This window comes from Zootoca vivipara, chromosome 3, assembly GCF_965207765.1.
Source record: "Zootoca vivipara chromosome 3, rZooViv2.hap1.1, whole genome shotgun sequence".
In the NCBI taxonomy this organism is placed as follows: Eukaryota; Metazoa; Chordata; class Lepidosauria; order Squamata; family Lacertidae; genus Zootoca; species Zootoca vivipara.
In genome coordinates this window covers 11,863,358-11,882,176 of record NC_142586.1, presented here as the reverse complement: position 1 = coordinate 11,882,176, position 18,819 = coordinate 11,863,358, and the positions used below count along the sequence as shown (strand labels likewise).

General features: G+C 45.1%; 1 protein-coding gene across 3 annotated transcripts in view; it reads right to left on the bottom strand.

Annotated features, from left to right (window-relative positions):
- PLCB1 (phospholipase C beta 1) overlaps positions 1–18,819 on the bottom strand; it is a 426,994-nt gene that overhangs the window by 65,679 nt on the left and 342,496 nt on the right. For all 3 annotated transcript variants that reach the window (XM_088665570.1, XM_060272415.2, XM_088665571.1), the window contains exons 21-27: positions 16,445–16,544; positions 15,472–15,576; positions 14,271–14,380; positions 10,470–10,602; positions 8,832–8,885; positions 7,957–8,176; positions 2,647–2,827 (exon numbers count right to left, since the gene is read on the bottom strand). In XM_088665570.1, the coding sequence (XP_088521696.1) occupies positions 2,647–2,827; positions 7,957–8,176; positions 8,832–8,885; positions 10,470–10,602; positions 14,271–14,380; positions 15,472–15,576; positions 16,445–16,544 (903 nt within the window). The remainder of the gene's footprint in view (positions 1–2,646; positions 2,828–7,956; positions 8,177–8,831; positions 8,886–10,469; positions 10,603–14,270; positions 14,381–15,471; positions 15,577–16,444; positions 16,545–18,819) is intronic.

Below are 18,819 nucleotides of genomic sequence, written 5' to 3'. Positions count from 1 at the left end.
GTAACTAACAAGCCTGGATACCGAACTAGAGTTCTACTTTGCTTTGCTGAATGCATTTGAATGCATTGCAAATGTAGCATCATTTATAATTGTCAGAATCATTAAGACACTTCCCTGTCCCCTGATAATCCAACAAATCACATTGAAAGAGCAACAAATTCCCATATGTTCTATATAAAAGACCATCTGCTGATGAGATGCAAGACATATCAAATCGCTGTCAACAAAATGTTAGACGTGGGAATAGACACGGGCATCACATTGGCCTCAAAATTTGCCAAACTTGGATGGAATGAAGCTGCAAGTGCATGACAGTGCACAAACAGTAAACAAATAAGTCAGCATTAAGTTCTAGGGACATTGTAAATGTGTGGTTGTTCTTCATTGGGTTGGGTTTGTTTTCTATTTCCATACAAAATGAACACTGAAGCGTCTTGTTATTTTCATTCTGCCAATTCCCGAGCTGAAATCATTTGTTTTCCCATGTGGAAAATACACATCATGTTTCAGCTTTAACCCATTGAAGTCTCCTCAAAATTAATGGATAAAATCACTACACTGATAGTCAACTTTATTTCTGATGTGCCAGGCTATGATTGCAGCCCCCAAGGCTTTCTCTGGCAATGGCTATTCCTAGCATTTCGTCCACTGCCCACCGGCCCCTGCCAAGTAGCAGAAAGTGGTGGGACAGAATGAAAGGCCCTGTCTTTGCCAGGAAGGTAGGCTGGGCATAGAGAAGCCCTTCCGGCCTCATTTTGGACCCCAGCATTTATGCCAGGAAGGCCAGTGGGCCAAAGGATGACCTCAAACACAGCTGGTCATCAAAAGAACTAGACTTCTATCCAAACAAAATGATCCATCCAAATCTGGTAGATAGGTCAACATTGTCTCTAGGCTCACTCCTTGCAGTAGTGATATATAATATCTGGGAAGTTACATAGCAGTGGGCAGGAATGCATCCTGCTAGATCAGGCATCCCCAAACTGCGGCCCTCCAGATGTTTTGGCCTACAACTCCCATGATCCTTAGCTAACAGGACCAGTGGTCAGGGATGATGGGAATTGTAGGCCAAAACATCTGGAGGGCCGAAGTTTGGGGGTGCCTGTGCTAGATCATGTTTTGGTGGGAGGAACAGTAAGGGAGTGCAGCGAAGGTTTTCCATTGACCCAAAGTAGGCCATGAGGAATGCCCTTCCTGTCAGAACCAGACAAATGCCCTGCCTGTACAGGGACGCCTATAGCATAGCTGTCAAGTTCTCATTTTTTTAAAAAGGGAAACTCCCTTATGCTGAATAGGCTTCCTCACAAGAAAAGGGAAAACTTGACAGCTATGGCCTATAGGGGCTGCTGGCTTCAAAACCCAATCTTGTGAGCTGCTGCACAATCATACCAGCTCCCAAAGGTCCTTTGCAGTTGTAAACAACTCTGCTTGACTGTGGTACACAGATGGAATACTTTGGTAACTTCTGATCTTTTGTACAACAAAGTAACCAAGTGTGTAAAGAGCATGGTTAAGTACCTCTGACAGCGTCCACATGCTGGGGGCAGAATGGAACTATATAATAGTAGCATTCAACTGCCTTCTTCTCTTTTAGCATTCCAAAGCATCTATTACCATCTGATTGGATTCCTGTTTCAGCCCAGAGGGCTGCCCTACACAGGGAGCCTGACCCCACCAGCAGTAGATTTGCAGCTGTAAAAACAAAAGCTCCTTTGGGACAATATATGCATAATATCACTTTGCTGTTTATAGCTTGTGCTCTGACATCCGTTCAGAGCACACATAGTTTCACAGAAGGCTATTTGGCACAAACAATAACTAGTTGGAAGCCATTTTTAGTGACATCCAAGCTCTCGTTTCCAGTTTTGTAGACCACGCTAATCTAACTGCTTATTCTGGAATGATTTCTGATAATTTAATTAGGCAGAGGATGTTGGTTTCAGCTTCAAAGTCATACGGTGAAAGAATGCTCCCCACCCACCCACCCACCCAAAGCAGCACCAATGACAAACCAATCAATTATGCCACAATGTTTGTAGTTAGTGCGGAGCAAATTTGAAAGCTTTGCAAGGTGTGGCCTTGTAACGGTACTATAATCATAATTAGGAAAGAGTCCGAAAATAAAGTGGCCAGTGATCCAGCTGTATTTGCAATATTGTTCCACACACTCTTTCCACAATTCCCCCATGCCATTGTGAATCCTGTTGTTGTTGTTGTTGTTGTTGTTGTTGTTGTTGTTGTTGTTGTCATTTAGTCATGTCCGACTCTTCGTGATCCCATGGACCAGAGCATGCCAGGCACTCCTGTCTTCCACTGCCTCCTGCAGCTTGGTCAAACTCATGTTGGTAGCTTCGAGAACACCGTCCAACCATCTCGTCCTCTGTCATCCCCTTCTCCTTGTGCCCCCAATCTTTCCCAACATCAGGGTCTTTTCCAGGGAGTCTTCTCTTCTCATGAGGTGGCCAAAGTGAATCCTTATATTCTATTTTATTTCGCAAATTTGTAATGTTAGAGGGATGATAATCAGAAGCACAGAAAGTGAGCACACCTCCACACAGACACATTTCAAGTGGCCCCAAACATAGCTAGTTCTCCATGCAACCTTGATGTCAGAGAGCTTCAAATAAAGTGTGGAAGCATACATACCAATTTAATATGTGCTTGCTTCTGGTACTTTTCACTATAATACTGTTCTTGTCGAAGATTAAGCAGCTGTTGCTGTTGCTTTTCCTTAAGCTCTATTAACTTCTGGGACATTTCTGAATCAAGTGTGGTCAACTCTTGTTCAATCGTTGAAGAACTGTGATCTGGGCTCCCAGCTTCTCCTCTGCAGAGCAATGTGGAACAACAAAAGAAATTCAATGCAAGTTGTGACAGTACAATGCACATATCCTCCCTTTCCCCCACCTGACCATGATTCATCTCAACTTGGATGTGCAGGTATTGTCTGGGTCTTGTGGCTAAGCTACCATAACCCCAGGGTTCCACTAAACCAGACATCCCCAAACTTCGGCCTTCCAGATGTTTTGGACTACAATTCCCATCTTACCTGACCACTGATCCTGTTAGCTAGGGATCATGGGAGTTGTAGGCCAAAACATCTGGAGAGCCGCAGTTTGGGGATGCCTGCACTAAACCATATTTAGAAGTGAGGACTCCCGTGCTTGTTGACCCATGTCAACTTATTTAGAAATGTCGCACACACTTGAAATCTCACCTGCTGAGGGCACCCAAGAAGAACCTGGCTCAACATCTGGAAAATGAACTGAGACATCCTAAGTTAATGGCTATTCAACCTAAGTCAAAACCTCACTTGATTCCAGAAATGTGAGGGATCACACAGGTTCACCCTGATTTTACAGTCAGCTTCTTCTTCACTGGTTTAGTAGCTCATAGGAGTGCTCTGCTGACATGAGCTGTGCAATGAATAATGTGGCAATTCCTACCAATAGGGCTTTTCATTTTGCCCCTGCCACGTCGCAAGGTTTGCACATTACTGTACAGCTAAGTGAGTATACATGTTCTATTTTTCAGCGGGCTTGTTTTTTCACTGGCTCTTGTGCTCTCACATTCTTTAGAGCAGGGGTCAGCAAGCTTTTTCAGCAGGGGGCCGGTCCACTGTCCCTCAGACCTTTTGGGGAGGGGGACTATATTTTTTTTTTGGGGGGGGGAAATATGAACGAATTCCTATGCCCCACAAATAACCCAGAGATGCATTTTAAATAAAAGCACGCATTCTACTCATGTAAAAACATGCTGATTCCCGGACCATCCGTGGGCCAGATTTAAAAGGTGATTGGGCCGGATCCAGCCCCCAGGCCTCAGTTTGCCTACCCATGCTTTAGGGTATTCACATTAGAGTCCTTCTTCCAGGTAACCCACTGTTCATAACAGTGGTGTAGCATGGGGCGGGGATAGGGGTGGTTGCTCCAGGTGCAAAATTTGTTAGGGGCACAAAATCTCAACACCCAGTGCTGCCTCAATGCAGCTATGTGGTTCTGTTGCTGGGCTCCACTGAAAATGGCTTCTCTATGTGAACCAGGGGCCTCTCAAAACAATGGAAGGACTCTTCTTATCTCCATAGCTGCAATCTCCTGGATGACACAGATGTCTTGGGCAACTGACTGTGCAGGCTTACTCCATTTCCCTCCCACACACCTCTGTGCGGCCCCAGGTGCTGGCAACCCACGCTACACCTCAGGTTCTTACTGCATTGTTTAACATTACATGCACTGCCTAATAGGTTTTGTCCTGTAGGCATGGATCTCCTCAGACTGATCTGAAGCTCCTCTTTGTTCAAAGGACCCTATAACATTATGCTGCCCGGTGGAAGCTCCAAGTGCTATCAATGGGAACCAGCATGGTGTAACCTCTAAGAGACTAGGAACAGGAAGGTTCTGGTTCAAACCAACACCTCAACCAAGAAGCATACTGGATGACTGGGTGGTAGTCACTATCTTGTACCTTGGAGGGATGCTATAAGGATAAAATGGGTATGTGTGTTTAAGGGGAGCATGCACCTGAGTTCCTTTGAAAAAGGGCAGGATAAAAATTAAATTAAAAAAAATGAATCAAACACAATGTGCTCTTGGGATATCAAAGAATTGATTTCTACTCTTCCAACCTCCTCTATTTGTCCCAGCTCAGGGTACAGCTGCTATCTATTTGCTACTGAACCTGCTTCCTTCCATGCCAACAAGAGTCAGCATACAGTGTGCATGTTGAAAGTCTCCACCCCAAAGACTCTTTAATTCCCAGAAACGTGTTAGCACCAAAGCAGACTTAACATATTTCCACTAGGATGCTCTGGCAGAGGGGTTTCTTTGCAGCAATATCAAATGTTGTTGTTGTTGTTGTTGTTGTTGTTGTTGTTGTTGTTGTTTAAAAAAGAGGCAAGAATGTGAAATGATATGAACGGAAATCACATGCATTACATGCAAAAATGTAACCATGTGGTGAGATCAGTGAGCAACAATAGGACAAAATGGAATGAAGACGGGGGAAACAGTTGGGGGGAAGCAAGCAATGTTGCAGGGGACCCAGGTGGCGCTGTGGGTTAATCCACAGAGTCTAGGGCTTGCTGATCAGAAGGTCGGCGGTTCGAATCCCTGCAACGGGGTGAGCTCCCGTTGCTTGGTCCCAGCTCCTGCCCACCTAGCAGTTCGAAAGCACATTAAAGTGCAAGTAGATAAATAGGGACCACTCTGGCGGGAAGGTAAACAGCGTTTCCGTGTGCTGCTCTGGTTCGCCAGAAGCAGCATTGTCATGCTGGCCACATGACCCAGAAGCTGTCTGCGGACAAACACTGGCTCCCTCGGCCTATAGAGCAAGATGAGCGCCGCAACCCCAGAGTCGGACACGACTGGACCTGATGGTCAGGGCCCCCTTTACCTTTACCTAAGCAATGTTGCAAACCCACCAATCATTTCTCAGCACTGAATCTAATTGCTGATCTTCCAACGACACTCTTGGACTCCATGCATCACATTTCGGAAGCTGTGGCTTGCATTATTTAAAGAGCCATAGAAAGACCTCCATCAGTCAGCTCAATTCCTTTCAGAACTTGCACACCCCAAATTCATGCACCCTGACGTGCAAGTATTTATTGGCAACCAAAGGACAAAAGTTCACAAAAACCAAAGGTCCCTCAAAGGAAGGCGAAGAGAGCAGAACAGTCCACAAAAGCAGAAAGGGGAGAAATCTATTTATTCATAAAATGGAATCTGAACAACAAACTCCCCGAGGAGCAGTGCGATATTTTGGGTCTTGGGAAAGAGCTGCAACTCTAAAGGGTGAGGTGAGAAGGGGAAGCAATGAAAGGGGCATGTGAAAGAAACAGAGCAACTGTGTAAGCAAGCTAAACAGCAAGAGCATTTTTTAAAAAATTAAAAATTAAAAACCAAGCCAGCACAAATGAAATACATCAGTCTGCGCCCTGACAGATAATCAGAGGTGTTTACAGCTCTACCCAGGTGTTAAGCTAGTTGCCTAGGAAACCACAGGAATAGAGTCTGAAAGTGAGGGTTTACTTAAGGCCATAGCTATTGCTCGAGAAAGATCACCATTGAGCATGATAACACTCCCTGTGAAGATGCAGGTTCGCAGTTTGGGACTGTTCCTGGACTTAGTCCTGATCCTAGATGTCCAGGTCTCTGCAGTGGTGAGAAATGCATTTGCACAGTTAAAGCTGGTGCACCAGCCCCACCTGTTCCTTGAGCTGTCTGATTTGGCCATAGTGACCCATGCCTTAGTTACATGCAATCTATGTGGGGCTGCTTTTCAAAAGTGCTCGGAAACTTCATCTTGCTCAAAGAGCCAGACTTGTTAACTGGGACTGGCTACAGGGACCATAAGACGCCCTTGTTACAGCAGCTCCACTGGCTGCTGGTTTGTTTCCGGGCACATTTCCAAGTGCAGGTTATGACCTATAAAGTGCCATACGGCCAGGTCCCGGCTATCTGAAAGACCATATTCCCTCATACAAAACTGCCCAGGCTGAGATCTTCAGAGGAGGCCCTTCTCTTGGTCCCACTACCCTCATTTGCATGCTTGGTAGGGATGCAGGAGAGGGCCTTCTTGGTGGCTACTCCCAGACTTTGGAACTCCCTTCCCAGAGAAGTTAGACCAGCAGGTGAAGACTTTATTATTATTCCAACAGGCTTTTGGGAATTGACCGTTTTTAAGGAAAGGGCTGGTGCTGTGATGTTTTAATAGACTGTGTGTGTGTGTGTGTGTGTGTGTGTGTGTGTGTGTGTGTGGAGAGAGCATTTTAATTCTGTTGCTGTTTAATTTTTTAGTGTGTTTTTAGCTGTTTCTATTTTATCTATACACCATCCTATCTGGGGAAAAGGTGGGATATAAATAAATGTAGCAGCAGCAGCAGCTCAACAAACAACAACAACAAACAACAACTGCAATTCAACAATGACAAATTTAGTGATTCGTCATCAAGAGAAAATCAACTCACTCCTAGATTACAGTCTCCAGAACTGAAGCTTCAAACCCATGCTTATTTTTATTCTACACATTCAGTTTAAGGACAAAGGTCCACTGCATTTTTAAAAAATCTTTGTATCTGCATTCAAAATTGTATCCGTATTTGGAAGATCAAATCTCTGCCTTTCATTCTGTTCTCAGGAGGAAGGAAAAGTCCAGTCTATAAAGCATCTTCAAACACATTCTGCTCTCGGACACCGACTCTCTAAGGCTGCAATCCTATACCCAATTTCCTAGGATTAAGCTTTATGGGAACTTACTTCTAAGTACAGGGTTTGCTGTGAATGTCTCTGTCAGAGGCAGATGGCATGGTGGGGCTGTGCCACTTTCCTGACCTCCCTCCAGCTGAGTTGCTCTTGAGATATCAAAGAATTGATTTCTATGCTTCCAACCACCTGTTGCTCCTCCTCTGTTTGTCCCAGCTCAGGGTACAGCTGCTACCTATTTGCTATCTATTTCCTTCCATGCAAACAAGAGTCAGCATACAGTGTGCATGTTGAAAGTCTCCACCCCAAAGACTCTTTAATTCCCAGAAATGCATTAGCACCAGAGCAGACTTAACATACTATTTCCACTAGGATGCTCTGGCAGAGGAGTGAAGCAATTGTGTGGTCTCTGTGGTGCAAAAGTGGCGGTAGAGCCCATCTGGCACTCCTGCAGGCAAGCTCGTACCACTTCATCCACAGCCCTCCTCTTCTCCATACCAGTATTCAGCAGCAACTCTGTCAGAAGGAGGTCTGGTGAGGGGTGCGGCTCCAACACACTGCCCACTAATGGGTTTTGTGTCAGTCACTGTCCCACAACAGGGGCTATCTTCCTGTGGTGGGAATCGGGAAGGATTCCAAACACCAACCAGGAGTGACATTTGCCTTTTGGTATGGCCCACTGAAATCAGTATGCTACTGCAATAAAGGGGAAAAGAGAAACTTGGTTTATAAGAGGAGGGATAATACAACATACTTTTTCTTACTGTCTTTTTTAGCTGTTTTCTCCAAAACCGCCCTCCGACGCAGGTAGTCGTTTTGGATTTCGTTATACTTCGTGGTATGCTCTTTTATAAGATCCGTGGTTTTTTTGTGGTGTTTCTTTACAAGGTCCTTCATTTCTTTGTAGTGCTTCTTCTGAAGTTTCACAAATGCTTTCTGTTGCTTTAGCTCCTCGATAGTTTGTGCTTCGACTTCTAAAAAATAAGGAGAGGAAAGCTTTCTTTGTCACTGTTGCTTCCTATGGGCATGAAATGAAAGGCTGCCATCGTGTAGCCCCCATCGGAGAATTTGCAGGGCCGCATCACAAACCTGGATTTGAATGAAGCCAGCGAAAGAGAATACAGGTTGCACAACAGCAGAAGCATTGGAACGAGAAGCAAGGGACACACAGAGAGGGGAAGTGTGGTTTGAAACAATAACAGAAGTTTGAGTAAAGCAGGAATGGAGGGCACTGAGGGGGAAATGGCAGTTTTAAGCAAGAGCAGAGGTTTCAGTAAAGCAGGAACAGATGGGCACATAAGGCAACTGTGGTTTAAAACAACAGCAGAGGTTTGAATAAAGCAAGGATGGAAGAAAACTGAGGGGGAAAGTGGCAGCTTTAAACAATGGCAGAAGTTTCAGTGGAATGGACAGGTATGTTATTAATAACGACTGGTTTAAGTTAACTTGCTTTTAATGTTGCATTTCATCAGTAATTTTTTTTAATGAACATTTTATATTCCATGTAAAACACTCAGGAGTTAAGGATGATTAAGTGGTTTATAAATCCTGTTGAATAATTAAATAAATAGAATCAGGTTGCACTTCCTTCACACAAAATATCATGTATACCATCCACATGTTTCTTACCTGTCAGGACACTCTGAATCAGATCTTCTGTTTTTGCTGGAGCTTTCACAGAACCTAGATGTAAAATGCCATCAATAGTCAGTTGTTTGGAAATGACAAATATATGGCCTCAAAGCTATAGGCACACAGGTTTCCTTTTTAAGGTGAGAAAGCAACCTTTAAACCATCTCTCCACATCCTCCTATTTCATGGAAGCTGCCAATGTTCCTCTTTTTACAAAAAAGGCAGTGAAACTTGTTTGATTAGTCATACCTGGCATACCTTCATAGATGTGTCTATGAATACTGATTCGAAATCCACCTGCCCCCCGGATCCCACAATCCTTACTACCTCATTCACAGGTAGTAAAGCTAGAGGTTATTTCAGAAGTTTGCTAGATCAGGTGAATAGGGTGAATGGGGGAGTGGTAGCCCTCCAAGCAGCTGTATATCATTATTCCTTGTCCTTCTTTGCTGCTGTTTTTGCTACCATCACCTATTTCAGGCATTGCCCTTCTCATTCATTCATCCAATACAATCATTGAAACTAAACTGTGCAAAAACTGAATGGAAAACAAATAAAACTGGGGGGGGGGGTTGTGCATGATGTAGTGCAAAATCCAGATAGAAAATAGTTGCGATGTGATCCACAAGCAAGTCCAGGACCCTCAAATCATGTTGATCTTCTGGGGGGGGGGGGAAATGGGGCAAACGAATTCCTCCATAATCCCGAGTGCCTCTCAAGAGGCTTCTCATGAGTCTGAGATACAAAAGTATGTCACAATTCAACCCGCATTCCCCTGTTTTCCAAAACTCAGAAAAGCGAAGATTGTCTATTCCTTACTCATTTTCTCTACAAAAGGAAAAGTAAGAGATGCAAGAAGTTCAACTTGCCAGTGGTTGCCTGCAAGTTTCTGAGCACAAAATCTACTGATTAACAATATGGTGAAACTGATCCAAATAGGGCACAGGCAAAAGCACTCTGCAAAACTGCATGCAGTTCAATGAGCTTCATGACTGACAGGGATATGAACCTATGTTGCCTGATGCAACCAGTGTTCATTGGGGCTGATAGGGTAGGAGGCAGGGAGGGTAACAGCAGGTGGAGCCAGAGGTGAAGACAGGAAAAGCTAATTAATTCTAGTTTTGGCCCTATCCCCTCTCTGTTGAGCTCTACAAGGGCAACAGTGAGACTAAGGAGGAGGAATCTGACAGGCAGTGTCAGCTCCTGGCCTGCTCGTAAGAAGGCAGGCAGGTGGGGGCTGGTTGGAAGCAGGCAGAGTGCCCATTTGCCATAATGGTCCAACTTCCAGCGGATGTAACCCAGTTTGTTACACTCAGTTGGAGCACAATAATGTATACAGATAGCTAGCATTCTTCCACCAGGCCTTTCAGCAATTGCAATAGAGCTGCCAGGCTACATGGGAGGGTAGCAAAGGAGAGATTTTGTTACGGGTGTTGTCTTTCAAAAACAATCCAATACAAATGTACTGGTGGGTTTTATATATCTCACAAAAGAGAAAGCAGGGAGGGGAGAGAAAAAGGGCTGGCCTAATTTCTATTAGTTTTTGAACACGATGAACAAAGATGTCTATTCAGCTGGGTTATTTTCCCCATAGAAAGACACTATAAAAATGACACAGCACAGTCTAGTTCTTACCTGGTGTTGGTTGGCTGGGAGTAACCTGTGTGGATGGTTTGGGGGTGAGGGAGGTGGTGTAGTTTACTCCATTTTCAGCTGGTGCTGGCTTGGGTTCAGTGTGAGCTTCTGAAGGAACATCTCCCTGTTCCGCCTGACAATACAAAACAATTCTCATAAATGTGCAAGGAGGCAAGCAATCTTATAGGAGACATGCTACACTTAATTCTGGTTATTTAATTTCTATACCACTTAATACAATCTAAATATCTCTAAACAGTGTACAGAAAACTAAAACAACAAACAAACAACTTAAACAAAGTATTACAAAATGACACAGTCACAGAAATAAAAGTTACATGAATATCAAGTTACTAAAATATAAAAAAAAACCATTATCAATTCGTTTTCCTTTTGACACATACTTCTGAGATTAGGGTACCTGGCCAATATCTTGTACATGGATTCCACTTCCAATGATGTACAACTCTCTACCCTTAGCCAGTAGTATTCATATGCTAAGATTTAATCGTACTGCAAACTTGCTGGGGGAGTTTGTACCGTACCTGGCACAAAGTGACCCTAATTTACCTTTCAGAAACAACTTACAAAATACCTCTAGTGCTCTTAAGAAATAGCTGCCATTACTATTTTCAGCTCCTCTGATTACTTACCAGAAAAAATAGACTTTGGCAAAAACGGAAGCCTAGAATTAATACTGGAAATCTCACGCTGCAGTCAACAATATACTGCTGTATTATTACAACTTTTTAGGAATAAACTGTCCAGTATTTAAATATTTCTATATACACCCACATAGACCCACTTAAATGTATGCAAATGATAAGTCATGTTTATTCACCCATAATCACAATTAATTAGCCCCAATGGTGGGATGCTGCAATAAAAACACCTATTAGGGTCTCTTGTATCTAGGTCTTTCTTGAATGACTTATGCTCCTATTTTATATTCCCATTCCCAGAAGACAAGGTCTAAGCCCTCCAACAAGCACAGGAAATACAATTTCTGCATGTAGGTCTCAGTACACCAATGATTAATAACATTGTACTATGCAGATATAAATATAATCTAACAGAACACACCAGTCACCACCAGTGAACTAAACATGAAAAAAATTACTGCTCTGTTCTCCCCAGATTAATGTCCCAGAAGTCTGATTACTAATTCACCCCCAAGACACATGCATTATTCCCAGGACAGCTCACCCATAGTTATATTCAACAGTTAGCCTATGTAAGCAGTACCTCTAGCCTTGCTGCATGCTCAGTTGAATGTGCCTGCATCGCACAAGCTGCTTAGGCATTCCCCACAACCTTTCCTTCCTCACCAGCACTCAATGCCCATGTTTAGAGCACATTCTTTTTTACTACACGCGAATCATCTCAACAGTCGTTTTACTAGTGGCCACAGCCATCAAAATGCATCGCCGATTCCCATTGCACAAATGGAGCGGCAATGGAGGCGCACAGTCTGAGAGCGCCGTTAGGAGCAATGCGCAAATGTAAGAAGGGAGCACCTGTTGCCATGGAACCTCACTGGATTAGTTCCCCAGGCAGCTTCGGTAATAAATTGATTTGGCGGGTGTGTGAATTCTCTCCCTAAAACACTTCAACATTTCAAAATGCGTTACAGGTTCAGCAGTGGGGGAAGAGTTTAAAAGATTATAGCACAAAGACATTACGCTGAAAACGTAATGTACTCCATACTAGAAATGAATTTTTCTCTGCACCAGTTTAATTCTTCAGAACCTACAGAACGTAACCAGACTCTGAACATCATTGTATATCCCTTACCCATCTCCGGCACACAGTGAGAGGCAAGAAGGTTTTGCTCCCTCTACTTGCTTATGTTTGCAAGCTGCTTACTTCCCTGGACATATTTATAATCTAATTGGATTTGTTTCCAATGGCGTTGCCTCTCAAAAACAAACGGCAGAATAAGATTACTGCTACTGGGTTAGCAATCTTGGGGCTTATTCCACTCTTCTGAAAGAAAAGCTATCTGGCAAATAAGCAGGGCCGTCTTAAGCGCCCCTGACGCCGTGGTGCGCCGGATCCCTCCGGCGCCCTTCCGCCCCGTTTCCCAGCACGGTGGGCAGGTGGGCGCCGCGCACTGCGCGGCTGCCACAGGCGCTGCTGCGCGGCGGGCGGGCAGGCGCGGCGCGGTTGCCGTGGGCGCAGCTGCGCGGCAGACCAGCCGGCCAGCGGGTGGGCGCCGCTCGCGGTGCCCTCCAGGCGGGCCAGCGCCGTGGTGCCCTGCGCCACCCAGCCTGCACGTAGGGCCAGCCCTGCAAATAAGGCTCCTTCACCTGACACTGACCAGTTTCTAAGGCTAGGGAGCAGCTTCTATTAACAGTCTTCCTGGTGCCCACTGCTCGTGTCATACCTAAACATTGGCCATGCTGGCTAGGTTGATGGTAGTTGGGAGTCCTACAACATATAGAGGGCACACTCCTAAAAAGAAATTGATATCAGATGCAATTGCCTCTAGCTGCTTCTGAATCCAGCCCATTCCTTTCTGCCCTCGCACTATGAGAAAACCTGTGGCCAGAAGGAGATAGGATTAATAAGCACGAAGCTGAGGAATGGAACACTGAACTGTCTTCATTCAGCAGCTCACCCAAAAGTAGTCTGGGGATTTTGACTCCCCCCTTTCCGCCCTTTGACACTGAAGGGACTTACAGGAAGGGACAAACACAGCACACAGCTCACTGATGGATCAGTCAACGGCTAACATTCAGGAAAGTGAAATGGATGAAAGAAGAACAGCTACAATGACTTAATAGGATCTGGGTTGTGAGGTGGTGTGGATAAGATAGGCAATGTGATGTATCAGAGAGGATAGAGGCTTGTATCTGTATTTCATTGCTTTAGAGAAGCCACCTTGGGATAGAAATACAATGATCACTTAGCTGATGAATAGATGCATCCATCTCTGTGGTTATTTATTACAAATATCATTCTGCCTGGGTCCAAAATGCAGTTTCTTTGTGTGTGTGCATGTGGAGAAGATGCTTATACAAGACTTTCTCATCTGCTCCTGACATGCAGCTGTTTCAAAGACAGAGGAATTGTTTGCAGAGGGATCCCTCACCTGGCACTGAAATACAACTGCATCTTAGGCCACACAGCAGATTTATCAGGCATTCTAGCGCACTTAAGGCACTAAGCTAGGGACTTGCATACAGTCAGAAGGACGGTTTATTTGAATGTGAAATCTTAGCATAGATCAGGCTTTCAGACAATCACAAATCTATCACCATATTGCAAATATGCTTGAGCAAAACTGCAAAGTGGCCAAGCTGAACCAAACATTCTGCTACCTGATATGTCTTTATCCTCTTCTACTCCATGGCCTTTTTGCTACGTTTATTTTTGTTGTGGTACTGTGACATTTGCAAAAAGCAGATGTGAAAGGGGACAAAAATGGGGCAACAAAACCAGAATACATCATTCAGAAAAACATCCATTATTCAGTCAATAAATAATTTTGAATGAGCCTGGGTTGTTTGCCTTATCAAGAATACAGTATTGCTAACCAGATGGGCTGGGCAGTGTAAATCTAGATGTATATCCCTTTTCCATATGTGGAATTAATATTTAATATTGAAGTCCCAGATTTGTGTGAACAGATTTGGCATTAATGGCAGGGGGAGTGGAGGGTGGGTGGGTGTGGAGACTGAATCACAGCAGATCTATCACGGCCAAACTCCCTTTTCCATTTCCTGATGGCGTTGTGCTATCTGCAGTGCATCATCAAAGCAGTCCCTCTGCTACATTTCTTCAAGCTCAAATTCTCACCTCTTTCCGGACTTCTTCCTCATCCTCCAGAGTCAGTGCTGCCAACTGGTTTGCTCTCTGCTCCATTAAATTCACATATCTGATAGGGTTGGATAATGCCTCAATAACATCTGGAAATGAAACAGGAATTTAGAATCAAACTTTGATTTGGTTTCAAAGGGCTACATATATCTATCTGTTTTACAGATATGAAACAATCATTTAACAACCCTAAGGTTGTTCTTTGCATTTATAATAAGAAATCAACATAGACTAGTATCATTAAAGTTTTCCTTGAAGAAAAACAACAGCAGCTGGCTGTGTTTTATTATCTTCCCCCATACTGATAGGACAAATCTATACAATGAGACTCTCAAGTAAGTGTGCATACCCTTGCAGCCTAAATCCGCAAGCGACACATGGTAGACTAAAACATATCCATAGCACTGATTATGAGAGGTGGAGTGCTATTAATATTATATAGCCTCTTTAAGGATAGAGCCCTGAGAATACAACTCGCAAAGAACTCTTCCAGATTCTCAATTTGCTCTGGGATTTGGACTCAGATCTGCCCAGTCTGATCATCATCAACTGTCTATTTTAAAATAGACTACATCAGTATTCTAAAAAGAAAAGGCAGCGCTATGGAACTAAAGAACACTGTGTGGAATCATTTAAAATTACAGCGGTAACTGTACATCATATTGGATGATGGACAGCAACTTCTTACAACACACATTACAACTTCTTGATAGCTAAAAGGTAAAGGTAAAGGACCCCTGACAGTTAAGGCCATTTGTGAACAACTCTGGGGTTGCGGCACTCATCTTGCTTTACTGGCCGAGGGAGCCGACGTTTGTCTGCAGACAATTTTTCAGGGTCATGTGGCCAACATGACTGAGCCGCTTCTGGTGAAACCAGAGCAGTGCACGGAAACACAGGTTACCTTCCCGCCGGAGCGGTACCTATTTATCGACTTGCACTTTGACGTGCTTTTGAACTGCTAGGTTAGCAGGAGCTGGGACCGAGCAACGGGCTCGCCGCCGACCTTCCGATCGGCAAGCCCAATAGGCTCAGTGGTTTGGATCACAGCGCCACCCGCATCTTGATAGCTACTGGATGTTAATACAACTTGTTACTGCTGATCAGTGTATGAACTTTATATAATTTCAAAAACACACACAAAAATGTTCAATTTGATGCCCAGGGATTTTATAGTTACCTGCATAAGTATCAGGTACGTAATCTTTAACCTCTATGTATACAAATATGGCTGGCAATGTCAAGGGCTGATTCCTTTCATTCCTCAGGCAGATATAGTGATAGCCTAGAAAAGAAAGCAGGACAAGGTCAACAGTATTTTTATAATTGACCACTGCAGTGTAATAGGCATAAAGGTGACCCATAAGGTGCTGGAAATGAGCCAAGGTCCCTAAACATAGCATCCCACTCTTTAGCAATTTCCCTGACATGCTTCATTATCACAGATACTCTAACAGTGGAAGGCAGGGAGTGCTTGTAATATTTGATGCAGAACTTCCACCCTTAATCAATGTATGTAGAAACAGGTATGGCCTCCACTGCAAACAACAGTTGTGAAGAAACCCCTGAAAAAATATGGAAAATGTTTACTGTTGGAATGACAAAATACTAGGGAGCATACACCTGGGACTCTCGGAAAATAGTCTGCTTCCTTAGGGACCAGTTTTGGAGCTTCCCTTGGGATCTATGTTTATGCGATAGAATACTAAAGACAGAGTTAGTGCCTTGGCTATACCTGCTTGCAGATTTTCAGTGTGCTTAAAATAAAGAAACACTCTTTTGTGTCACGGAAGAAGAGTATATGGAACTCTTGGAGGCAAGTCATTTCAGTTTCTCTGCTAAAATCCTGACTATATTTTAACAGCACTATTGGTCTATTACAAGTCATTTAGTAAGAACTAGGCATGGCCAAGAGCCCCTAATCTCTCCCTGTTTTAAATTGGGGCCATAAGCAAGACCAGCAGCAGGAATGGACGAGGTGTTTGAAACAGAGGGTTCCCTCCCTTCCCCTTCTTCTACTTAAAGTTATGTTGGTTTGCAGATTGTTGAGAAGCAAAATGATGTGACTTTATCAGCCCTGGAGATAAGCCATCCCCAATTAGCCACGTGGTTCAGAGATAAACAAAGTGAATAAGAAGCCCAGATTGCCCTACCTGGTCGAATTGCTGATACCGGCAATATTCGATGACCAATGAATTTCCCTCCTTCTTCATAGGCTGCTATCCTCAGACATGCCAGGGAAGGCAGAACAACCTAAATAAATATATTTTTTTGGGAAAATATTTAATGTTTTTTGACACACCTTGTGCACAAAGCAGGAATACTGAGACACCCTGTTCCGCAAGTTAATATTGGTAGTAATCTTACATTGTTCGCAGTGCTGCAACAGTTTATTCCTGGGTGAATTACGCATGACAGTTGAAGTAGCATGATCTGCAGATCTCAACTCACTTCTTAAATATCAGAAAGAGCTGGTAACCCGGACATTGCTACCTGTCACACACTCTTGCCATCACCATATATTTATCTTTCTCTGTGTCTCTTAGCAACAGATGTGATGTCATAGTAGTCCTCCTAACTAGGCAAGCACATATATCACAGTTCATCTGGCTATGCTTTGATAAAAACTGCTCCCTTTCCAGAATTTCAGCCTCGATTGATGACACACAGGATCTTGGAAACCCTACAGCTGAGTGCTTCTAGATCAGCGTTTCTCAACCGCTGTTCCGCGGCACACTACTGTGCCGCGAGACGCTGGCTGGTGTGCCGCGAAATGCGGCGACGAGAAGGGCGATTTGCTGCCTGGGAGCCCCGCGTGGCTATATAAACATGGCTAACGGAGAGCGAGGCCGCTTGGGGGCTGTTCCTCGGGGCGGGTCTTGGAGGCGGCGCGGGGCTCAGTAGGGCGTTGCTGGCTCGCGTGTGCCTGGCGCTGCACGTGCGCGCCTCTGAGCAGGGAGGAGGAGGAGAAGCCGGCAGCGGCTGTGTGACCATGTGCTTTCTGCAGCCGTGTTGCTAACTCTTGCTTGGTCCGGGCGGGAGCGGTGCAGTCTCTGAGGCAGCTTGTTCCTGCTGCTGCCGCCGCCGCTTTTGCCACATCGCCAGCTGCGGAACATTCGCCCGGAGGCTGCTATGCTGTGGACTCGCTCGGATTTTTTCGGAAGGCTCCTCTCCTGCACTTTTCGCCACGCGCCCTCTCCTCCATGACTACCCCGGGAGCAGCCGCCCTGGGGAGGGTCATGCCTTCCGGGTCTCCTGAGCTCGCTGCCTTGGCGGTCAGCTCCTCCTCCTCTGCCTCCTTGAATGGGGCCGGGGGGCTCCGCGAGGCCCCGGCTGCGCTGCGCACCCAGAGTACGGCACCGCCCACCACGGCGGGGAGCCCGGCGGCCGCCTTGAACGCCGAAGTTCCCCCCAGCAGAGTCCCTCTTTCCGCCACCCAGCAGCCCCAGCGGCATCTGCTCCCACGGCGGGCAAAGGGGCGCCTCCGGCTCAGCAGCTCCCGAAGACGCCCGGCGCGGGGACCAGGCTGCCGGCCCCTCAGCCCAGAGCCCCCAAAGCCCCGCAGACGGTGACAATACAGCTACCTGCTAACTTCCAGATCCCGCCGGGTGAGTTGCCTTCTCCCTTTCCTGGCAGCGCTCCTTTCGCTCCCTGTTGGATGAGGCCAGGCGCCGCCAAGTTTGTTTTGTTTTAAGCTAACGGGTCAAGTCATAAGTGAACTAGTGGCGAGTTGTGGGCATCATGGTGGAATGTGCCCTCTAAGCATGAGAGCAGCAGGGCCGATTGCTTCGTGACAAAGAGCTGATTCTCATGCAGACGGTCCCAGGTTCAATTTCTGCTATTGGGGGGGGGGGACTCCTGTTCAAACTCTGCAGAGTGCTAAGCAGGTTAAATGGGGATGGCGTAACCTTCCGATCTTTCGCAGCACCCGCCCCCTGAATGTTGTTGGCACCAAAATGCCAGCCTGTATCCCTGCCTTCAATGAAAATCAGATAGGACTTTAAAAAAAATGTTGCCAGCAGCCCATCTGCAGTATCTGTACTGTATGGTTCACAGCATTAAGTCTTTACTGTATATGGAAACACTCTGACTCAGTATAAGTGAACTTTTTTATGTTCTATGTAAGGTTGCCCTGCCTAGAAGTGTGACCTAGTCCTAGATATGGATTGGTTGTATATAGTCAATATAGGCACAGAGTTAATTTTTTAAACTTTTTAAATGGTGGTGTGCCTCGTGATTTTTTTCATGGAACAAGTGTGCCTTGGCCCAAAAAAGGTTGAGAAACACTGTTCTAGATATTGTAGAACTGGAGATGGGTAGAGGGTAGAATCCATTGATTCAAAATTCTGGGTTCAATAAGCATCCTCCCCCACAGAAGTATGTGCCCTAGACTTTCATATGACACATTTGGTTGGGGGCGCAGGAGTCTGACCGATTTTGAGGAGCAGGTGAGTAACGTTTATAAGATGGGATAGTTCTCGCAATTGGACTGTTTGCTTTATTTTACACAGTTGCAATAGGATCTTGC